The 23,194-nt window shown below is 42.9% G+C and overlaps 1 protein-coding gene across 1 annotated transcript in view; it reads right to left on the bottom strand.

Annotated features, from left to right (window-relative positions):
* Window positions 1–16,447, bottom strand: part of LOC144497339 (cystathionine gamma-lyase-like) — a 51,466-nt gene extending 35,019 nt beyond the window's left edge. Inside the window, exons 1-3 of the mRNA XM_078218457.1 lie at window positions 16,149–16,447; window positions 9,253–9,334; window positions 5,026–5,121 (exon numbers count right to left, since the gene is read on the bottom strand). Of these exons, the coding sequence (XP_078074583.1) occupies window positions 5,026–5,121; window positions 9,253–9,334; window positions 16,149–16,316 (346 nt within the window). The 5' untranslated portion in view covers window positions 16,317–16,447. The remainder of the gene's footprint in view (window positions 1–5,025; window positions 5,122–9,252; window positions 9,335–16,148) is intronic.
* Window positions 16,448–23,194: the final 6,747 nt, after the last annotated feature.

Genomic DNA, 23,194 nt, shown 5'->3' with positions numbered 1-23,194 from the left:
AAGGAAATCAGTATTAGTAGAGAAATGGTTTTGGGGAAATTGATAGGATTGAAAGTGGATAAATCTCCAGGTCCTGATAATCTTCATCCAGAGTACCTCAGGAGGTGGCCCTGGAAACAGTAGGTCGATTGGAGGTTATTTTCAAAAATTCTGTGGACTCTGGAATAGTTCCCACAGATTGGAGGGTAGCTAATAAACCTGCTATTCAAAAAGAGGGGTGGAGAGAAAACCGGGAACTATAGACCAGTGAGCCCAACGTCGGACTTGGGAAGTTGTTAGTCTATTATCAAGGATTTCAAAACTCAGCATTTGGAATGTGCTGAGTGGTATAATCAGACAAAGTCAGCATGGACTTACAAAAAGGGAAATCATGCCTGATGAATCTACTGGAATTCTTTGAGGATGTAACTAGTAGAGTTGACCAAGGAAAACCAGTGGATATGGTTTATTTCGACTTTCAGAAGGGTTTCGACAAGGTCTCACATAACAGACTACTATGGGATTGCAGGTAATGTTTTGAGATAGATAGAAAGCTGGTTAGCAGATAGGAAGCAAAGACTTGGCATAAATGGGTGTTTTTCTGATTGGCTGTCAGTAATTAGTGGAGTTCCCCAACTGTTGACATTATATATTAACTATTTGGAAGAGGGAACTGAATGTATTATCTCAATTTGCAGATGATACAAAGTTGAGTGGGAGGGTGAGCTGTGAGGAGGATGCAGAGATGCTTCAGCGTGATTTAGACAGGCCGAGTGTGTGGGCATCTGCATGGCAGATGCAGTATAATGTGGATAAATGTGAGGTTTTCCACTTTGGGAACAATAATAGGAAGATCGATTATTACTTGAATGGGTGTAAATTGAGAGAGGTGGATACTCAGCAAGATCTTGGTGTCCTCGTGCATCAGTCGCTGAAAGTAAGCGTGCAGGTACAGCAGGCAGTAAAGAAGGCAAATGGTATGTTGGCCTTCATAGTGAGAAGATTTGAATATAGGGATAGGGGTGTTTTGCTGCAGTTGTATGGGGCAGTGGTGAGGCCACACCTGGAATATTGTGTGCAGCTTTGGTGTCCTTATCTGAAGAAGGATGTCCTTGCTATAGAGGGAGCACAGCGAGGGTTTACCAGACTCATTCCTGAGAAGACAGTCTCTCCTCATATGACAAATCTATGTTGCTTGGGATTATAGTCACTGGAGTTTAGAAGAGTGAGGGGGGAATCTCAGAAACGTATAATATTCTAACAGAGTTAGACAGGGTAGATTCAGAAAGAATGTTCCCAAAGGCAGGGGGGAAATCCAGAACTAGGGGTCATAGTTTAAGGATAAGGGGTAAATCAGGATATTGAATTCGATGATCAGCCATGATCAAAATGAATGACGGAGCAGGCTCGAAGGGTTTACTCCTGCTTCTAGTTTCTATCAGTCACAGGGGTTCTAAGGCAAGTTTGGGAAAGAAAGCAGTGGAGGGAGTGCAGCAAAGCACAAGGTCTACATTTCCCTTGTGGAGTGTAACTCATCACCTGTTCCTCCAGAAATCCCCACCCCAAAAAAAATCCATACTGAGGGGCTGCTTCAGAGTGGCAGAAAACTGCCAGCTGCTCTCCCACTCGGGTAAAAATTAAAATGGCAATTCAGACCAGAGTGTCATCAGGATACAATTTGTACCTTTCAGAAACAACCAAACCAGTTTCCAGCTGGTGTCTTTGTTGCCTCAGTTACCAAGATTAGTAAAAACAACAACACTGCATTAGCTTAGATTGAAATACAAGTTTCCTATTTCAGTTTAACTGTCTGCAAACCAAGTCTCTAACAGATGAATGTTTGGCATAAATTATAACCAAGACAATGCAAACCAAAGCCCAAATCCTCTGGTCTCGGGATAGTCGGAGACAGCACATACTTACAGGATCCCTTGGAAGTCTCAATGCAAGGAGTCCACAGAATTTAACTTTGGCACAGTGGGTAGCACTGCTGTCTCAGTGCCAGGGACCCGGTTCAATTCCCGGCTTGGATCACTGTCTGGCAGAGTCTGCACGCTCTCCCCATGTCTGCATGGGTTTCTTCCAGGTGCTCGGATTTCCTCCCACAGACTGAAAGACATGCTGGTTACGTGCAGTGGCCATGCTAAATTCTCCCCCGGCGTACCCGAACAGGTGCCAGAGTGTGATGACTAAGCGATTTTCACAGTAACTTCACTGCAGTGTTAACGCAAGCCTACTTGTGACACTAATAAATAAACTTTACGATGGGCAATAACCCAGGTTCCCAGGACCCTCTGCAAAGGTCTCCAACTCCTAGTCAAAGTCAGAGAGTTAGGAGGTATTAAGGATTAGATCAGAAAGTATATTAAGTTAGCCTTGACCCCACCTTTATGATTTCGACATTAGTGCGAGCATAAGATGTTTCACTCCAGGTATGATTCTGTTGACCACTTGGAAGCTTTTATTAAAACAAACTTTATTTCACGACACAGTTAAAATAACAAAAATTAGCATAACTTATCAATTGAAACGCTTACGCATGACAAACTACAATTCTTTATAGTTTGAATTTAAGCAATATCTCCACTGACATACATCCTTCTTCAGAACCAGTTCGTATAAAAACATTTAGCTCATGTGGAAGCTAGGTTTCCAGCCTTTTTAACACTTCTGGTCAGAGATCCAGAAAGACACCCATCTTCGAACTCCCATACAGCAGTCTCCAGAGAAAGAGCCAACTTCAAACAGCTAGCAAATTCCAAGAGAGAAAGCGAGCTGTTTCTTCTCTACAGTTTCCAGGCAGCAACTGAGTTTGTTTTCTCTCTGTGAGCTGAGCCCTGCCCAGTCATATGTCTTTTCTGTCAATCAACCCAATCAAGCCCCACTCTGAAAAAACCCAGGGGGATAATGCTAAAACATCGAAAAGCTACAGCACAAACAGGCCCTTCGGCCCACGAGTTGTGCCGAACATGTCCCTACCTACTAGGCTTACCTATAACCCTCTATCTTACTAACTTCCATGAACTTATCCAAAAGTCTCTTAAAAGACCCTATCGAATCTGCCTCCACCACCACTACCGGCAGCCGATTCCACGCACCCACCACCCTCCGAGTGACAAACTTACCCCCAACATCTCCTCTGTACCTACTCCCCAGCACCCTAAACCTGTGACCTCTTGTGGCAACCATTTCAGCCCTGGGTAAAAGCCTCTGAGAATTCACTCTACCAATACCCCTCAACATCTTATACACCTCTATCAGGTCACCTCTCATCCTTCGCCTCTCCAAAGAGAAAAGACCTAGCTCTCTCAACCTATCCTCGTAAGGCATGCCATCTAATCCAGGCAACATCCTTGAAAATCTCCTCTGCACCCTTTCGATGGCTTCCACATCCTTTCTGTAATGAGGCGACCAGAACTGGGCACAGTACTCCAGGTGGGGTCTGACCAGGGTCCTATACAGCTGCAGCATTATCTCCAGATTTCTAAACTCAATTCCTCTATTGATGAAAGCCAGTATTCCATACGCCCTCTTAATTACAGCCTCTACCTGCGACGCTGCTTTGAGCGTCCTATGAACCCAGACCCCAAAGTCCTTCTGATCTTCCACACTGCCAAGCTTCTTACCCTTAATATTATATTCTTTCATCCTATTCGACCTGCCAATATGAAACACCACACACTTATCTGGGTTGAAGTCCATCTGCAACTTCTCCGTCCAGTCTTGCATCTTATCTATGTCTCGTTGCAACTGCTGACATCCCTCTACACTATCCACAACCCCACCAACCTTTGTGTCATCAGCAAACTTGCCAACCCATCCTTCCACTTCCTCATCCAGGTCATTTATAAAAATCACAAAGAGCAAGGGTCCCCGAACAGATCCCTGGGGCACTCCACTGGTGACCAACCTCCATGCTGAAAAAGACCCATCTACAACCACTCTTTGCCTTCTGTGGGCAAGCCAGTTCTGAATCCACAAAGCATTGTCCCCTTGTATCCCATGCCCCTTCACTTTCTCAATAAGCCTTGCATGGGGCACCTTATCAAACACCTTGCTGAAATCCATATAAACCACATCTACCGCTCTTCCCTCGTCTATGCGTCTAGTTACACCTTCAAAAAATTCAATTAGCCTTGTAAGGCATGATCTGCCTTGAACAAAGCCGTGCTGGCTATTTCTGATCATACTATTCCTCTCCAGATGTTCATAAATCCTGCCTCTCAGGATCTTCTCCATCAACTTACCAACCACTGAGGTTAGACTCACCGGTCTATAATTTCCCGGGCTATCTCTTCCCCCTTTCTTGAATAATGGAACCACATCCGCAATCCTCCGGAACCTCTCCCGTCTCCATTGATGACGCAAAGATCATCGCCAGAGGCTCAGCAATCTCTTCCCTTGCCTCCCACAGTAACCTGGGGTACATCCCATCTGGTCCCAGCGATTTATCTAACTTGATGCTTTTCAAAAGCTCCAACACATGCTCTCCCCTAATGTCCACATGCTCAATCTTCTCAGTCCACTGCAAGTCTGCACTGCAACTACCAAGATCCTTTTCCACTGTGAATACTGAAGCAAAGTATTCATGGAGTACCTCTGCTATTTCTACCGGTCCTATACAGACTTTGCCATCGTCACATTTGATAGGTCCTACTCCTTCACATCTTATCTTCTTGCTCTTAACATACTTATAGAACGCCTTGGGGTTTTCCTTTATCCTGTCTGCCAAGGCCTTCTCATGACCCCTTCTTGTTCTTCTAATTTCCCTCTTAAGTTCCTTCCAACTAGTCGTATACTCTTCTAGATTTCTAACATTACCTAGCTCCCTGAACCTTTTGTAGGCTTTTCTTCTTGACCAAATTTGTTACAGCTTTCGTGCACCATGGTTCCTGTAACCTACCATAACTTCCCCAACTATCTTGCACTAAGAAGATGTTCTCCAGGCATGCTCTGCATTTCTGAAAAAGTCAGAGCTAGAAATGCAATGCTCCACTTTACTAGGAAAAAAATGATAGCCATTCCTTAAAAGATTCAATCCCATACCTCCATATACGTCATTCATGCAAATGATGCTATCACCAGCCTTCAATAGGTGTGCAATTGTCATCGTAGTTGCCAAACCAGATGCAAATGCTAAACCTGCAGAGAAAAAAAAAGAAAAAATTATCAAATGAAATGTAATGCAAGAGAAGGACATTTTAATATTTATACATAGGATATAGCACAGAAATATAGCAACAGAATCTTGATCAATTGGGCCACTAGGCTGACGAATGGTAGATGGAGTTTAATTTAGATAACTGTGAGGTGATGCATTTTGGTAGATTGAACCAGGGCAGGACTTACTCAGGTAAATGGAAGGACGTTGGGGAGAGTTACAGAACAAAGAGATCTAGGGGTATCTATGGTCATAGCTCCTTGAAAGTGGAGTCACAGGTAGACAGAGTGGTGAAGAAGGCATTCGGCATGCTTGGTTTCATTGGTCAGAACATCGAATACAGGAGTTGGAATGACATGTTGAAGTTGTACAAGACATTGGTAAGGCCACACTTGGAATACTGTGTGCAATTCTGGTCACCCTATTATAGAAAGGATAGTATTCAACTAGAAAGAGTGCAGAAAAGATTTACTAGGATGCTACCAGGACTTGATGGATTGAGTTATAAGGAGAGTCTGGGACTATTTTCGCTGGAGCGTAGGAGGCTGAGGGGTGATCTTATAGAGGTCTGTAAAATAATGAGGGGCACAGATCAGCTAGATAGTCAATATCTTTTCCCAAAGGTAGGGGAGTCTAAAACTAGAAGGCATAGGTTTAAGGTGAGAGGGGAGAGATACAAAAGTGTCCAGAGGGGCAATTTTTTCCACAGAGGGTGGTGAGTGTCTGGAACAAGCTGCCAGAGGTAGTAGTAGAGGTGGGTACAATTTTGTCTTTTAAAAAGCATTTAGATAGTTACATGGGTACAATGGGTATAGAGGGATATGGGCCAAATGCGGGCAATTGGGATTAGCTTAGGGGTTTTTAAAAAAATGGACGGCATGGACAAGTTGGGCCAAAGGTCCCGTTTCCATGCTGAAAACCTCTATGACTCTAAATAGACCATTTGACCCAACCAGTCCACACATGCATATATGCTCATGTCAAAGTTTCTGTGATCTTTCTTCATCAAAATCTATCAGCGTAACTATCTATTCCTTTCTCCTTTACACTGATCTAGCTTTGGCTAATCCACCTAACCTGCACATCTCCGGACTGTGGGAGGAAACCGGTGCACCCGGAGGAAACCCATGCAGACACGGGGAGAACGTGCAAACTCCACACACAAAGTCACCCAAAGCCAGAATTGAACTTGGGTCCCCGGTGCTGAGGCAGCAGTGCTAACCACTGTGCCACCCAATATACTTTAATATTTTGATGCCCTCTAGGAATGCTCTTCCGCATCAGAAAATATTCTCGCTCCGTCCACTATCAAAGCCTTGCATAATTTTGAAGACCACGACAGGTCACCACTCAAACCTTGTTTTTTTCAAAAGAAGAAACCAGCGGGTCAATCCTTTCCTGTTACACAAAACTATGCATTTCTGATTTCATTTTTGTAAATTTTCTCTGCACATTGTCTAGTGCCTCTATATCCTTTTTTCTAATATCAGAACTCCTCACATTATTCTAAGTGTGGTCTAACCAGGGTTCATTATAGGTTTCGCGTAACTTCCCTACTTTGCAATTCTATCTTCTAGAGATGAAATATTTTTTTTATGGTTATTGCTAATCCGTGGCACAACTTTAGTGCTCAAGTGCATTTGTACTCCAAAATCCCTGGGTTTCTCTCTCCTAACGAGATTTACACTTTCCAAATAATAAGTGACCTCCTTATTCTTACAACCAAAATGCTCTCAGATCAGCCTCGAATATACATCATTTACCCCTTCTGCAAGTCTATTAATGTAATTTGTGGCAGTCCTTCTCAGTATTGACTGTCTCTCCCACCACTTCAGCCAAATCTGGTGGCACACAAAAAATCCCAATCATAAATTATGAGCAACAGTGGTGCCAGCACTGACCCTCTGGGGCACCTTTTTCTCCACCTTCTGCAGTATCAATCCAGTAGTAATCTACAGGTAAAATAATACTTTGCAGCCATGGCTGTTCCTTCAATTTGGGGAAAAAAGTGAATTGTCACTTTAAATGAATCTCTCGAAGATACAGAATTTACTTTTGAAGGGTGGCACAGGAGCACAGCGATTAGCACTACTGTTTCACAGCACCAGCGACCAGAGTTTGACTCCAGCTTGGGTGACTTTGTGTGCAGTTTGCACATTATCCCCGTGTCTACATGGCTTTCGTCTGGGTGCTCTGGTTCCCCCTGACAGTCCAAAGATGCACCCCGCACACACACCCACACACTTCCACCTTCTTCCATCGAGAAAGATACAGAAGTCAGAGATCATGTACCAACCGACTCAAGAACAGCTTCTTCCCTGCTGCCATTGGACCTTTGAATTGACCCACCTTATATTAAAACTGATCTTTCTCTACACCCCAGCTATAACACTATATTCTGCACCCTCTCCTTTCCTTCTCCCCTACGTACTCTATCAATGGTATGCTTTGTCTGCGTAGTGCATAAACAATATTTTTCACTGTATACCAATACATGTGACAATAAATCAAATCAAAAGATATGTAGGTTAGGTGGATTAGCTATGGTAAATGCATAGGTAGGCCTGGGTAAGATGTTCTTTAGAGAGTTGGTGAAGACTTGATGGGCCAAATAGAATCCCTACAGTGAAGGAGACTATGAAATATTCATGGTTTATAAATTTTAGTTAGCTAAAGGGAGAGAACCCCTACAGCTCTTTAGAAAGGTGATTATTTTGCCCACTCTAAATTAGTTAGAGAGCATGAATACAAATCTGACATTTGATTAAAGTCTACTGAAAACCTTAAATGGTCCCCCACATTGATAATCTAGCACAATAGTATCAGGACCATACATGATCCATCAGCATTATTTAGCAACCAAAGTATTGAGTTACAGCAGCAAAAAGCTACAAAAAGAATCAAATGGTATGCAATCAAGTGTCGCATTATGAAGATATTTGGACATTCTATACAATTACTCATTCAAACTCCACTCTTATCAAATCAGTTAAGTTCACCTCAGATACTGAATTTATGAAATAAGAGCACAGATCGACCACACAGCCCCTTGAGCCTGCTCCATGGTTCAATAAGATAATGCCCGAATTTTAACTCTATTCCGCTTTCCTGCCTACTGATTCCCCGAGTATCCAAACAAAACAACCATCAATCACAGTCTTCTAGATTCTCAAAGGCTGAGCATTCACAGTGCTTCTGGATACAGATTTCAAAAAATTTCCAACTTTGAATGAAGAAGTTTCGCAGTCATAAATGACCAATCCCTTATCTGGAGATATTGATGTCTGGTAATCAGGTGAAACCACCTCTCAGTATCTATCTTTACCAGCCAGAAGAGGTGATGGCCTACTTGTATTATCATTTGACTATTAATCCAGAAACTCAGCTTATGCCCTGCCAGAGCAGATGGTGGAATTTGAACTCAAAAGAAAATCTGGAATTAAGAATCTAGTGATGACCATGAAACCATTGTCGGAAAAACCCACTAGTGCCCTCTAGGGAAGGAAATCTGCCAGCCTCACCTGGTCTGGTCTACATGTAACTCCAAACCCATAGCAATGTGGTTGACTCTCAACTATCCTCAGGCAACTAGGGATGGGCAATAAATGCTGGCCAGCCAACGATGCCCATGTCCCACCAATGAATTTAAAAAATAATTAAATCACTGAATAACCTGTAAAATTATCCTTTAAAGAGCACTGATAGGGTAGTGGCCTTCATGTGGTTAAACGGGTGTTCAACTCTGAGGTTAAAAGATGGAGTGTGGAACACCAAACTGGCAGCACTAGTGGTAATGTCATGATCTTCCTGGTCTGCGTCCTTCCAGTTGACATGAAGCACATATCCCAATTCCCAAGATAACATCTGGTGCCCTGCATGTTGGAATTCTGCATGCTCATTATCAATGCAATTTTAAAACTCGGAAAGAGGGATTTCACCGTTCAAAAATAAAAAGGAGTACTACCTTGCCCAATTTCACCCACACCTCAAATTTCTACTTCAAAAACTGGTATATGTAACTGTTTTGAGACAAAATAGTCCCCTCTTATCAATAAACCTCCCCACCACCCTGACAAAACACATGTCTAAAAACACCAGGTACTGTAACATACTGTATTTTGCTCCATCAACTGCTGCAACAGCTTTCTCCAAACAATTCCGTGTAGGATTTCCACTGCGGCTGTATTCAAAGCCCTGTAGAAAAACCCAGAAACAGATACTTTAGCAGTACAATAGATACACAAAAAAGCCTTTGCAGATGAAATAACATAATCATCTGGCATGTGCAGTTAAAAAGGAACAAAAACAACATTACAAGTTTCTCAAAAGCTTACAATTTCAGTCTCATGCAGCATACACCAGCACTGTTAACTACTATCCCTAGACAGCTGGAGACCCTTTTTTTTCCAGGAAGCAATTTCTTTCTCACTTCCACTTGCATCAACCAACTCTGGATGTGAAAGATGACTTACCGTAAGCTGGCCATGCCACCTTAGGAGGGGGTAGAAATATTAACACCTGCAGAACTTACTACCAATTCCCCCAGAAGAAAATGTTTTGCTTCTGGAGTTGTGATTTCTAGTTTGCTGCACATTAGCATTTTGCCTGTGGCACTCTACTGTGTATGCAATGATAGTTCGGGCACATCCACGGAGCTCAACATTTGACACTCGTATATATAAAGATGTTATCTGTCAAAATGGATGCTTTCAATTCCCGTCTAAAGATGTATCAACATAACAGTATCAATCAAAATTGTTTTACAGATTGACAGGTCTTAAAACACAAAATCACAATTCCCCTCAATATGATAATTCAGCCATGCACTATCACAGAGCAGCATTCCCAACTGTGGCATCCTCTGCTCCTCAAAACTATCTGACCAAATTTGCTTTGCAGTGTTAATTTCTCCTCTCCATCTCAATTCTTCCTCCCTACAAAAAAGTCAATAATCACCACCTTACTCTCTGGGATATTTACTCTAACAAAGCTCCTGTGGTCATTAGATAGATGAAAAATTGAGCACCTTCTCTCCTCACCAAAGCCATCTGACTACACATTCCATTATTAGGATGGTCTGAGAAGGGAACAATAACCTACAATTCCTCATCAAGCCTTCTCTCTCTTCCCCCTATCAGGTGTCATCCACTTTGAATGGTAGGATTCACCAAGTGCAAAATATCCTCCAAAACTCCAAATTAGAAGCTATTTGTGCAGCTGACTCTACCCACCAAATCCCACTCCATTTTTCATACAGCCCTCACTCATGCCAATCTGCAGTTTTCCCTTCCATCTTACGCTGCCCTTCTTCCAAGCTTAATTGATTCCACAGTTCCAGATAACTCAGAGACTGCTCTCAGCTGCAAAGTTACTTCAGAGCCATCTCCAGCTACTGCCCTCAAGTAACTAACTTGCAAAGGTTTGAATGTGTTGCTGTCTCCATGCCTGTATAAATCTCAAAATTCATGTTAGAATTCCTTTAGCATACACACTCAAACCCAAAACTGCCCTCGCCAAAATCATACATGACAACCTTGTGAGCTTCTTACCTTCCTCAACTTTTGCAGCATTTGGTACGGTCCATTGTCTCTTCCAATCAGGCTCCAAGGGACTGCCTTCACATTGTTTCTTTCCATTTTTCCCAATGCAACAACCACATCTCCAGAAATAGCTTCTCTCGTCTCATATTTTTGTGCATCTCCAGGGACTCATGGTTCTATCCATCTACATGCTATTCCCAGTGACACAGCCTGCAAGCATCAGGCAGGCATCAAGTTAGCTTCCCCAGGAAAGTTCTCAAGCTCCATCCTTCTACCAACTCCCTCAAACACAGAGAGGCAGTCTTTGACTCAATCCTCCAACTGAATAGGAAAACTAAAGCCATCATTTTCAACCCCACATCCATAAATGTTACACCAGTTTTGTGCCTACAACCTCTGGATAGTGCTTTAAAGCACCAATGATTTTAATTATCATCTAAAGTACAAAGATCTCCAAGTGCTACACTTGTTTTCACAGATCAGCGTAGCTGTATAAGTAAATATTAACAAATTTGACGCTAAAGAAACATGAACCTTATAGGGACTAATGCAGTGGTTCCCAAAGGGTGCAGCGCGCCACACTGGTGCAGCAAGAGAGGATGGCAAGTGTGGCGGGAAGATTCAAGGACAATCAAAGAAACATTTAAACATGGATTAGATATTTTTCCAAAGTGATTGTTTTATACTTTCTGGATGTCCCATGATCATATTATAAAGTAGTTGTGTTCTATGTTATGAATCAAGCACTGCTTGGAGTTTCTTTTTGTTTTTGAAAGTATTTCTTATCAATAAAGAAATTTGGTGTGGCACGAGCAAATTTTTATTCCAAAAGTGCGGCCCAGTGTAAAAAGTTTGGGAACCACTGGACTAATGCAATAAACAGATGGAATTTTTTTTAAATTAGCGTTTGAAATCCAGTCCATTATACTTAGAGGAAGTCCAACTGCACTGCTGTCAATGATTTGGTAGTTATACACTGCCCAAGCTACCAAATCATTGACAGCAGTGCAGGTGTACTTCCAGTAAGGCAGAGTTTTACAGGCCCTTGGCAGCAGGTTGGTAGGCAGGTGCGTATAAAATTCCCTAGTGGCTTTCCAACCATCTTCAATGTTACAGGGGAAAAACTGGAGGGGTCTGGATAACCCACTCCCATCCTCATTCCAAGCCTTTTATTCATTCGTGGGACATAGGCGTCACTGGCTGGCCGCATTTATTGTCCATCACTAGTTGCCCTTGTTCAGAGGGCAGTTGAGAGTCAACCACATTGCTGTGGCTCTGGGGTCATATGTAGGCCGGACTGGGCAAGGGAATTCGTAAACCAGATGGGTTTCTCCAAAAATCGACAATGGTTTCACGGTCATCAGTAGATTCTTAATTCCAGATTTTATGAAATTCAAATTCCACCATCTGCTGTGGCAGGATTCGAACCCGGGTCCCCAGAATATTATTAGACTTTCTGGATTAATAGTCTGGTGATAATATTACGAGGCCATCGCCTCCACTCACAGGCCCTTGGCAGCAGGTTGGAGGGCAGGTGCTCAACTTGCCCCACCATGCCTTTCCACGGTCTGGATACAAAGCATTCCAAGCTCCAATAAGCTTCTTAAAAACTTCTAACCCATCTCCCGGTTTAATATTAAATGTTTTCTTTTGTCATCGACCTACCAGAGGAAATTTTCTTTCCCCAAATTAAGAGCCTTAAGCTCCCCCTTGACCTTTTGTCCTGAGAAAATAGTTTGTCTTCCCACTATATTTTCCAATCTGTATCAAATCATAAAATTATAGGTCAAACCAACACATATTACCCTACTGTGTACGTCCTGAAACAAGTTGTGCAATTTGTGAAATGTTACATTGGTGCAATCATCAGGCTTTGCTGACCTTGTATATTTATTTTAATCATTGAACAGAACTGGAGCTGTTTACAGCAGTAAATCTGAAACGGTTCCAAATGTTGGTTAATTCTTGCACCTTGAACTTTAAATTGGGCAACAATCTTCAAATTATTTGAAAGAATTTTTAATTTTAACTTCAGAGGACAGAATTATCGGATACGCATTCTTGTTAATTATGAAATATGAACAGATGGTACAATGGGCAACATTCCAATGAGATGAATTGATTTGTTTTCATGACTTCGGTCAAAGAAGAAATACTTATCTGGACGAACAGCATTCCCTAATCTTAAAAAGCTCTGTTTATCTAGTTCAGACGGGAGGTTAATGTCTTATCCAAGGGCACCAATTTGAACAAAACAACACTTCCCTCTAATGTTCTGCTGTAATGCTTGAATTCGCTACCTTCAGGTTTTTTTAAAAATTCATTTACATGATGTGTGGGCAGCACTGGCTAGGCCAGCATTTATTGCCCATCCCTAGTTGCCCTTCAGACGATGGTGATGAGCTGCCTTCTTGAACCACTGCAGTCCATCAGGTGTAGGTACATCCACAGTGCTGTTAGGGAGGGAATACAAAGATTTTGACCCAGCGACCCCCCCCACCACCACCCCGCAAAAAAAAATGCTGCATAGTTGGAAAATAACTGTAAATAAAATGTCCAATTATTGATGTATGCAAGCATACTTGTTCAGCAAATCATCTATGATGTTAAAAAGCTAATTTTAAGGCACTTTTGCAGCCTTCTGGACTTTAATATTAGAGTTCAACAATTTCAAACATTGAACTCTGTTGCCCATTTGGAGTTTTTTTTATTTTGCCAGTGTGAATCTTGGATGGAGCGATCATTATTCCACCATTTGCACTCAAACTAGACATATGCTGTTTCCTTACTACCATTAGCACTTCCTATGCCTTTAGATTCAAGGCCTTTGTCATTTGCTGGAAGTCTTAAAGTGCATCAAGGTAGATAAATCCCCAGGACCTGATGAAGTATATCTCAGGACATTGTGGGAGGCTAGGGAGGAAATTGCGGGTCTTCTAGCAGTGATATTTGAATCATCGATAGTCAAGGGTGAGGTGCCTGAAGATTGGAGAGAGTCAAACATTGCACCTTTGTTTAAAAAGGGCTGCAGGGAAAAGCCTGGGAACTACAGGCCAGTGGGCCCCACATCTGTGGTGGGTAAGTTGTTGGAAGGTATTTTGAGAGACAGGATCAACAGGCATTTAGAGATGCATGGACTGATTAGGGACAGACAGCATAGCTTTGAGAGTAGAAAATCATGTCTCACAAATTTGATTGAGTATTTTGAACGGGTAACCAAGAAGGTAGATGAGAGCAGTGCAGTTGACGTTGTCGACATGGACTACAGCAAGGCCTTTGACAAGGTACCGCATGGTAGGTTGTTGCACAACGTTAAATCTCACAGGATCCAGGATGAGCTATCTAAATGGATACAAAATTGGCTTCTTGACATAAACCAGAGGGTGGTTGTAGAGGATTGTTTTTCAAATTGGAGGCCTGTGACCAACGGTGTGCCTCGGGATCAGTGCTGGGCCCACTGTTATTTGTCATTTCGTTTAATGATTTGGATGAGAATATAGGAGACATGGTTAGTAAGTTTGCAGATGACACCAAGATTGGTGGCATAGTGGACAGTGAAGAAAGTTATCTCCAATTGCAACGGGATCTTGATCAATTGGGCCAAAGGGCTGACGAATGGCAGATGGAGTTTAATTTAGACAAACGCGAGGTGATGCATTTTGGTAGATTGAACCAGGGCAGGACTTACTCAGTTAATGGTAGGGCATTGGGGAGAGTTACAGAACAATGTTCATAGCTCCTTGAAAGTGGAGTCATAGGTGGACAGAGTGGTGAAGAAGGCATTCGGCATGCTTGGTTTCATCGGTCAGAACATTGAAAACAGGAGTTGGGACGTCTTGAAGTTGTACAAGACATTGGTAAGGCCACACTTGGAATATTGTATACAGTTCTGGTCACCCTATTATAGAAAGGATATTATTAAACTAGAAAGAGAGTGCAGAAAAGACTTACTAGGATGCTACCGGAACTTGATGGATTGAGTTATAAGGAGAGGCTGAATAGACTGGGACTTTTTTCTCTGGAGCGTAGAGGGCTGAGGGGTGATCTTATAGAGGTCTATAAAATAACGAGGGGCACAGTTCAGCTAGATAGTCAATATCTTTTCCCAAAAATAGGGGAGTCTAAAACTAGAGGGCATAGGTTTAAGTGAGAGGTGAGAGATACAAGAGTGTGTCCAGAGGGGCAATTATTTCCACAGAGGGTGGTGAGTGTCAGGGACAAGCTGCCAGAGGTGGTAGTAGAGATGGGTACAACTTTGTCTTTTAAAAAGCATTTAGACAGTTACATGGGTTAGATGGATACAGAGGGATATGGGCCAAATGTGGGCAATTGGGATTAGCTTAGGGGTTTAAAAAAAAGGGACAGCATGGACAAGTTGGATCGAAGGGCCATGCTGTAAACCTCTATTTAACTCTATTTAATCCCTCCTCTGCCCCCAATCTAGCCAAGACCTCTTTTAGAACCATAAAATCTTACAGTGCAGGAGGCCATTTGGCCCATCAAGTCTGCACCGATCACAATCCCCCCAGGCCCTATCCCCATAACTCTAGCTAGTCCCCCTGACACAGAGGGGAAATTTAGCATAGCCAAACCACCCAACGTGCACATCTTTGGACTGAGGGGGGGAAACTGGAGGAAGCACAAACTCCACACAGTGACCCAAGCCAGGAATCAAAACCAAGCTTCTGGCACTGAGAGGCAACAGTGCTAACCACTGTGCCACCCCTTCCAATTGCCTTCATTTCTGACTCAAAAACTTGTTTCTCTCTTCATAGATGCTGCCAGACCTACTAAACATTTCGTGTACCTCCTGTGTTTCATTTCACATATCCAACAGCCACAGTATTTTGTTTTGATAGGAAAGAACAAAGCAAGTTTGTGCTCAAAATAGAACAAGCAATCCACACCAAAATTAGGGTTGCCAATTGTGATTAAATGCATTCCTAGCTATGTTATCACATGCCCCAGCCTAAGTGAGCCAGCACATCCATCCTGTGGCTACTATCTTCCTTCAATTGGAAAGCAAAACGACTCAATGTCCAATTGGATGATGCTTGACTGTCTGTCAAACAGCCATTTTCCACCTCTCTTATATTTTTTAATATCTGAAAAAAAATGTCCAAAGAAAAATTTTAAAGTTTTTTTAAAACACCCAGATGATTTTTCTCCAGGATTGCCCACAGTACTGTCCTGGAGACTGATCTTTAATTCCTGGAAACTCCAGGCCAATCCTGGAGGGTTGGCAACCCTATCCGAAATATTACATTTTAAAAGCACGTTCAATTTCTTTTGCCGGTAAATGTAAACGATACACAAGACAAATGATTAGTGTATTAATAATGCCCTCTTCCATCCCTCGCCCCACCAAGACGTTTTGCTGTCATCAAAGGCTCGGACCAGCCTTTTGCTTCTTCGCACTAGTCGAGTAATACCGGAAACATAAAGCTTTCGTGTCACTAAATACTTACGGCATGTTGTCCCGGAGCACTTTGTTTAAACGTGGTAGACAGAGATATTGGTGGCACTACTGCCATAGACTTCCACTGTTCGGGATCCTGTCCCGCATGAAGTGCCTGGGTGGAAAAATGCTCAAAAGGAGGCTGAAATCCGCTTGATAGCTTGTCTCCAACAGGCATTGCTGCTTTTTCTCAGGCACAATAACCTTGACTGGAAATAAACATGCAACCAATTCCCACCACACCGCGCTCAAAAGACGCTGAACAAGAGTCTTCTTTCCCCCACCCCCAGCAGCAGGGCGCAGCTAATAGGCAAGAACTGGAGGCGCGGCTTCTCCCTCGTGACAGGACATGCTAAACAGCCGCTCTTAACCTTTTCAATGCCGCTAACTATCGCAAATATAATGCGTTTTCCACCTTTCCTATTGGCCAAATAGAACAACACACAGTCATCAGCAGGGGAAAAAACTCACAAAAGTCTCAACTTTTAAAACAGACAATAAACACCAAAGTTAGACAAAAGAAGCTTAATGAATCAAATCATAATGGCCCAGATTTGAAGATAGCGGGTAATAGGAGGCACCTCTGTCCATTAAACGTATATTTACCCCCAGAGTTTCTACGGGTGTTTTGAGGTCCTTTGAGATCGGAAAGCCATTTCAAGCAATTTCTGAAGTAGGGGACAGGACAAGTTTTCACCAAGCAGACCGGAAAATCCTTAGAGAGTCGGAATTTGTATGTGTAATAAAATGCCAAATCAAAGAGGAAATCAAAATAAAAGAATGGGAAATAAATATGGGATTTCAGAGGAGAGAAAATCTAACAATAATTCAAATCTGAAGGAACACTTATAAGAGTCAATTTTCTGGCCCAGAGGGATTGTTCAGTAACGATTAAAGCATTTTTCACATTATTGAGAATTCACTGACACTGGAATAAACAAGCAAGAACATTTCTGGCAGCTTAATGAGGATATCTAACGTATCAAACACGAAATATTAGTTTCAAAGTGCATGTCCGATTCCTTTTGCTGGTAAATGCAAATGATGCACAGTTACAAGACCACAAGATACTCATTTAATACAAATTCTGGACAAGCAGGTAATTTGGACAGTAGCCCCCTGATTTTCGTATACATGCAGTCACTGAATGTTCTTCTATTTATGGGATATAGACGTCAGTGGCAAGGGCAGCATTATCCATCCCTAATTGTCCTTGCCAAGGTTCAAGTGTGGAGTGTTCAGGAACTGCTGCAGTCCATGTGGAGTCAATTTGTTCTCCTGTATTTGCTGCACCTAATGTGGTCTCCTCTACATTGAGGAGACAAAACATAAACTGGGTAAGTCCGCAAGCATAACCCAATCTGCCTGTTGCTTGCCATTTTAACTCCCCATCTTGCCCTTTTGCCCCCAGGTCCATCCTTGGCCTGCTGCAATGCTTCAGTGAAGCCCAATGCAAACTGGAGGAACAACACCTCATCTGGGGCAGCATGGTGGCACAGTGGTTAGCACTGCTGCCTCACAGCGCCAGGGTCCCAGGTTCAATTCAAGCCTCGGGTGACTGCCACTGTGGAGTTTGCGTTCTCGCCGTGTCTGCGTGGGTTTACTCCAGGTGGTCTGGTTTCCCCAGCCTAAAGATGTGTGGGTTAGGTTGATTGGCCATGCTAAATTGACCCGAGTGTCGGGGGAGTAAAAATGTAAATGCATGGGGTTACGGAATAGGGCCTGGGTGGGATTATGACCAGTACAGACTCGATGGGCCAAATGGCCTCCTTCTGTACTCTAGGGATTCTATGAACTCAAATCATCAAGTCCCAATAACATCCTAGTAAATCTTTTCTGCACTCTTTCTAGTTTACTAATATCCTTTCTATAATAGGGTGACCAGAACTGTACACAGTATTGCAACTGTGGCCTTACCAATGTCTTGTACAACTTCAACAAGACGTCCCAACTCCTCAATTCAATGTTCTGACCAATGAAACCAAGCATGTTGAATGCCTTCTTCACCAGCTTATCCACTTGTGACTCCACTGTCAAGGAGTTATGAACCTGTACCCTGAGATCTCTTTTTTCTTTAACTCTCCCCAACGCCCTGCTATTAACTGAGTAGGGCCTGCCCTGGTTCGATCCACCAAAATGTATCACCTTTCATTTATCTAAATAAAACTCCATCTACCATTCATCGGCCCAATTGCCCAATTGATCAAGATCCCATTGCAATCCTAGATAACCTTCTTCACTATCCACTACGCCACCAATCTTAGTGTCATCTGCAAACTTACTAACCATGCCTCCTAAATTCTCAACCAAATCATTAATATAAATGGCAAATAACAGTGGACCCAGCAGCGATCCCTGAGGCACACCACTGGTCACAGGCCACCAACAACCATCTACAACCACCCTCTGGCTTCTGTTGTCAAGCCAATTTTGTATCCAATTGGCTACTGCACACTGGATCCTGTCAGATTTAACCTTATGCAACAACCTACCATCCGGTACCCTGTCAAAGGCCTTGCTAAAGTCCATGTAGACAACATCGACTGCACTGCCCTCATCTACCTTCTTGGTTACCCCTTCAAAAAACTCAATCAAATTCATGAGACATGATTTTCCACTTACAAAGCCACACTGACTGTCCCTAATCAGTCTTTGCCTCTCTAAATGCCTGTAGCGCCTGTCTCTCAGAATACCTTCTCACAACTTATCCACGACAGATGTTTCCAGGCTTTTCTTTGCAGCCCTTCTTAAACAAAGGCACAACATTTGCCAACCTCCATTCTTCAGGCACCTCAGCTGTGGCTGTCGATGATTCAAATATCTCTGCTCGGGGACCTGCAATTTCCTCCCTAGCCTCTCACAACTTCCCGGGATACACTTCATCAAGTCCCAGAGATTTATCTACCTTGATCCACTTTTAATACTTCCAACACCTCTTTCTCTGTAATATGTACATTCCTCAAGACATCACTATTTATTTCCCCAAGTTCCCTAACATCCATGCGCTTCTCAATAGTAAACACTGATGAGAAATATTCATTTAGAATCTCACCCATCTCTTGTGGCTCTGCACATAGATTACCTTATTGATCCTTAAGAAGCCCTATCCTCTCCTTAGTTGCTCTTTTGCCCTTTTTGTATTTGTAGAAGCTCTTTGGATTCTCCTTTGTCTTACCTGCCAAAGCAATCTCATGTCCCCTTTTGCCCTCTTGATTTCTCTCTTAACTCTACTCCGGCATCCTCTACACCTTTCAAATGATGCATTTGATCCCAGCTGTCTATGTATGTCATATGCCTCCTTCTTCTTCTTGACCAGGGCCTCAATATCCCAAGTTATCCAGGATTCCCTACTTCTATCAGCCTTGCCTTTCACTCTAAAAGGAATGTGCTTACCCTGAACTTTGGTTAACATACTTCTGAAAGTCTCCCACTTACCAGCTGTCCCTTTGCCTGTCAACAGACTCCCCCAATCAACTTTTGAAAGTTCCTGTCTAATGCCATCAAAATTGGCCTTGCCAATTTTGACTTTTGAGTCAGACCTATCATTCTCCATAGCTATCTTAAAATTAATGGAATTATGGTCATTGGTCCCAAAGTGATCCCACACCAACACTTCTGTCACCTGCCCTTCCTTATTTCCCAAGAGGAAGTAAAGTTTTGCCCCTTCTTTAGTCGGGCCATCCACATACTGAGAAATTCCTCTTGAATACACTCAACAAATTTCTCATCATTCAAGCCCCTAATACTATGGCTGTCCCAGTCAATGCTGAGAAAGTTAAAGTCCCCTACTGCTATTACCACTCTATTTTTCTTGGAGCTATCATTACATATTTGTTCCTTAATTTCCCGCTGACTATTTGGAGGCCTATAGTACAATCTTATCAAAGTGATCTCCCCCTTCTTATTTTTCAGTTCTACCCATATAGACTCAGTGGGCGAATCCTCAGAAATATCCCTTCTCAGTACTGCCGTGATGTTCCCCCTAATAAAAAAGGCATCACCCCCCTCCTCTCTTACCTCCTGTTGTATCCTTCCTATAGCATCTGTACCCTGGAATATTGAGCTGCCAGTCCCGTCACTCCCTTAGCCATGTTTCAGTGATAGCTATAATATCCCAGTCCCATGTACCCATCCATGCCCTAAGTTCATCTGCCTTGCCCGTCAGGCCTCTTGCATTAAAATAAATGCAGTTTAATCTAGACTTCCCTTGCTCTCTGCCCTGCTCTTGCCTGACCTGCCTAGTACTAGGATTTCTGACACGACCTTTACTATTTAACGTGCTCTCTTTAACTTCTGTGCTGTCCTCAACCTTCTCTTCTGTCTCCCTACTGCTTTGGGTCCCACACCACTGCCAAACTGGTTTAAACCCTCCCGAGTGGCTCTAGCAAATCTCCTCACCAAGACTTTAGTCCCCCTCCAGTTCAGGTGTAATTGTCCCTCTTGAACATGTCACCCCTGCCCCAGAAGAGATCCCAATGATCCACAAATCTAAATCCCTGCCCCCTGCACCAGCTCTCAAGCCACGCATTCATCCTCCTAATCTTCTTAATCTTGCCATTCCTACTCTCGACAATTTTAGACTGTGAACTTTTCCTCCACCTTGACTCCATTTTTATTTTCTTTGGCCACTTCCCCCACACAGCCATCTGTCACTTGTTCTTCAGTTTTGCTTTCACTGAACACTGACCTTTATTCTCCTATTAGCACATTCTGCTATCTTATCTTTATGCCACTATCAATTTTTTATTCTTTCGTGAGAAATGGGTGTCACTGGCTGGCCAGCATTTATTGTCCATGCCTAGTTGCCCGAGGGCAGTTGAGAGTCAACCACATTGCTGTGGCTCTAGAGTCACATATAAGCCAGACCAGGTAAGGACAGCAGATTTCCTTCCCTAAAGGACATTAATGAACCAGATGGGTTTTTCTGACAATCAACAATGGTTTCATGGTCATCAGTAGATTCTTAATTCCAGATATTTTTTGTTGAATTCAAATTCCACCACCCACCATGGTGGGATTTGAACGCAGGTCCCCAGAACATTAGTTGAGTTTCTGGATTAACAGTCTGGCGATAATACCACCAGACCATCGCCTACCACGATCATCACCTTAATGCTACCATTAACACTCCCTTAGTCTTGTGTCAATGACATCTTTGTCAATCTCTCCTTAGCTCTGATCTATCTGACCTTTTATTTTCCTCCACTTTCTCCACCCACCTCTCCAATTATATAATCCATCACATTTCAACCCTTCTTCAGCATTGAAGAAGAGTCAGATGGATTCAAAACGTTAACTCTGTTTCTCTCTCCACAGATGCTGTCAGACCTGCTGAGTTTATCCAGCATTTTCTGTTTTTTATTATTATTATTATCAGATGGGGATGCTTCCATGTGCCTGATGCCCTTATAGAGGTCACAGGTTTGGAAGCTGCTGCTGATGAAGCCTTGGTGAGTTGATGCAATGCATCTTGTAGATGGTATATGCTGTATCCACAGTGCAACTGTGGTGGAAGATTTGAATATGTGAGGTGGTGGATGGGGTGCCAACTTTGTAGGCTGCCTTGTCCTGGATGATGTCAAGCTTCATCAATGTTGTCGGAGCTACACTCATCCAGCCAACTGGGGAGTATTTTTATCACCATTGCTGACAGGTGCCTTGTGCAAGGTCTTTGAGAACTCAGAAAGTGAGTCACTTGACACATAATAGCCAAAGTATTCATGTGGCTGAAGCAGTTATATTTCAGGTTAGTGGTGACCCTCAGGATGGTAATGGGAAGGGATTTTACAATAGTATTGCCATTAAGCATCAAATGGAAGTGATTAGATTCTATTTTGGTGGAGGTAGTCATTGCTTGACAATTGTGTGGTGTGACTGTTACTTATCACTTATCAAGTCAAGCTCACATGCTGTCCAGGCCTTGCTGCAGTAGGCACAATTGCTTCATTATCTGGGGAGTTGGGAATGGAACTCGACATTGTGAAAGTGGCAGCAAACACCCTCACTTCTGACCTTGTGATGGAGGGAAGGTTATTGATAAATTAGTTGACGATTTTTAGGCCGAGGATATCACCCTGAGAAACAAACTGCGTCGATATTTCAATATGAGATGATTGGCCACAGTCAGCCAATGCTGCCTTGATGCCGAAGGCCACACCTCTCCTTTGGAATTCAGCTCTTTTGTCCATGGCTGGACCAAAGCTCCCCAGGCCTGGAGCCAGGTAGTATATTACTGATGTGTAGATATAACTTATAGCACTGTCCATTACCCCTTCCATTGCTGTGCTGATGATTGAGAATAGATTAATGACATAGAGTCATAGAGGTTTATAGCATGGAAACAGGTCCTTTGCCCCAACTTGTCCATGCCGCCCTTTTTTTCTAAAACCCCGAGGCTAATCCCAATTGCCCACATTTGGCCCATATCCCTCTATACCCATCGTGCCCATGTAACTATCTAAATGCTTTTTAAAAGATAAAATTGTACCCGTTTCTACTACTACCTCTGGCAGCTTGTTCCAGTCACTCACCACCCTCTGTGTGAAAAAATTGCCCCTCTGGACACTTTTGTATCTCTCCCCTCTCACCTTAAACCTATGCCCTCTAGTTTTAGACTCCTCCACCTTTGGGAAAAGATATTGACTATCTACCTTGTCTATGTCCCTCATTATTTTATAGACCTCTACAAGGTCACCCCTCAGCCTCCTACACTCCAGAGAGAAAAGTCCCAGTTTATTCAGCCTCTCCTTATAACTCAATCCATCAAGTCCTGGTAGCATCCTAGTAAATCTTTTCTGCACTCTTTCTAGTTTAATAATATCCTTTCTATAATAGAGTGACCAGAACTGCACACAGTATCCCAAGTGTGGCCTTACCATTGTCCTGTACAACTTCAACAAACGTCCCAACTCCTGTATTCAATGTTCTGACCGATGAAACCAAGCATGCCAAATGCCTTCTTCAGCACTCTGTCCACCTGTGACTCCACTTTCAAGGAGCTATGAACATGTACCCCTCGATCCCTTTGTTCTGTAACTCTCCCCAATCCCCTACCAT

Source organism: Mustelus asterias, chromosome 8 (assembly GCF_964213995.1).
Source record: "Mustelus asterias chromosome 8, sMusAst1.hap1.1, whole genome shotgun sequence".
NCBI lineage: Eukaryota > Metazoa > Chordata > Chondrichthyes > Carcharhiniformes > Triakidae > Mustelus > Mustelus asterias.
This window is presented reverse-complemented; position numbering and strand designations above follow the sequence as displayed.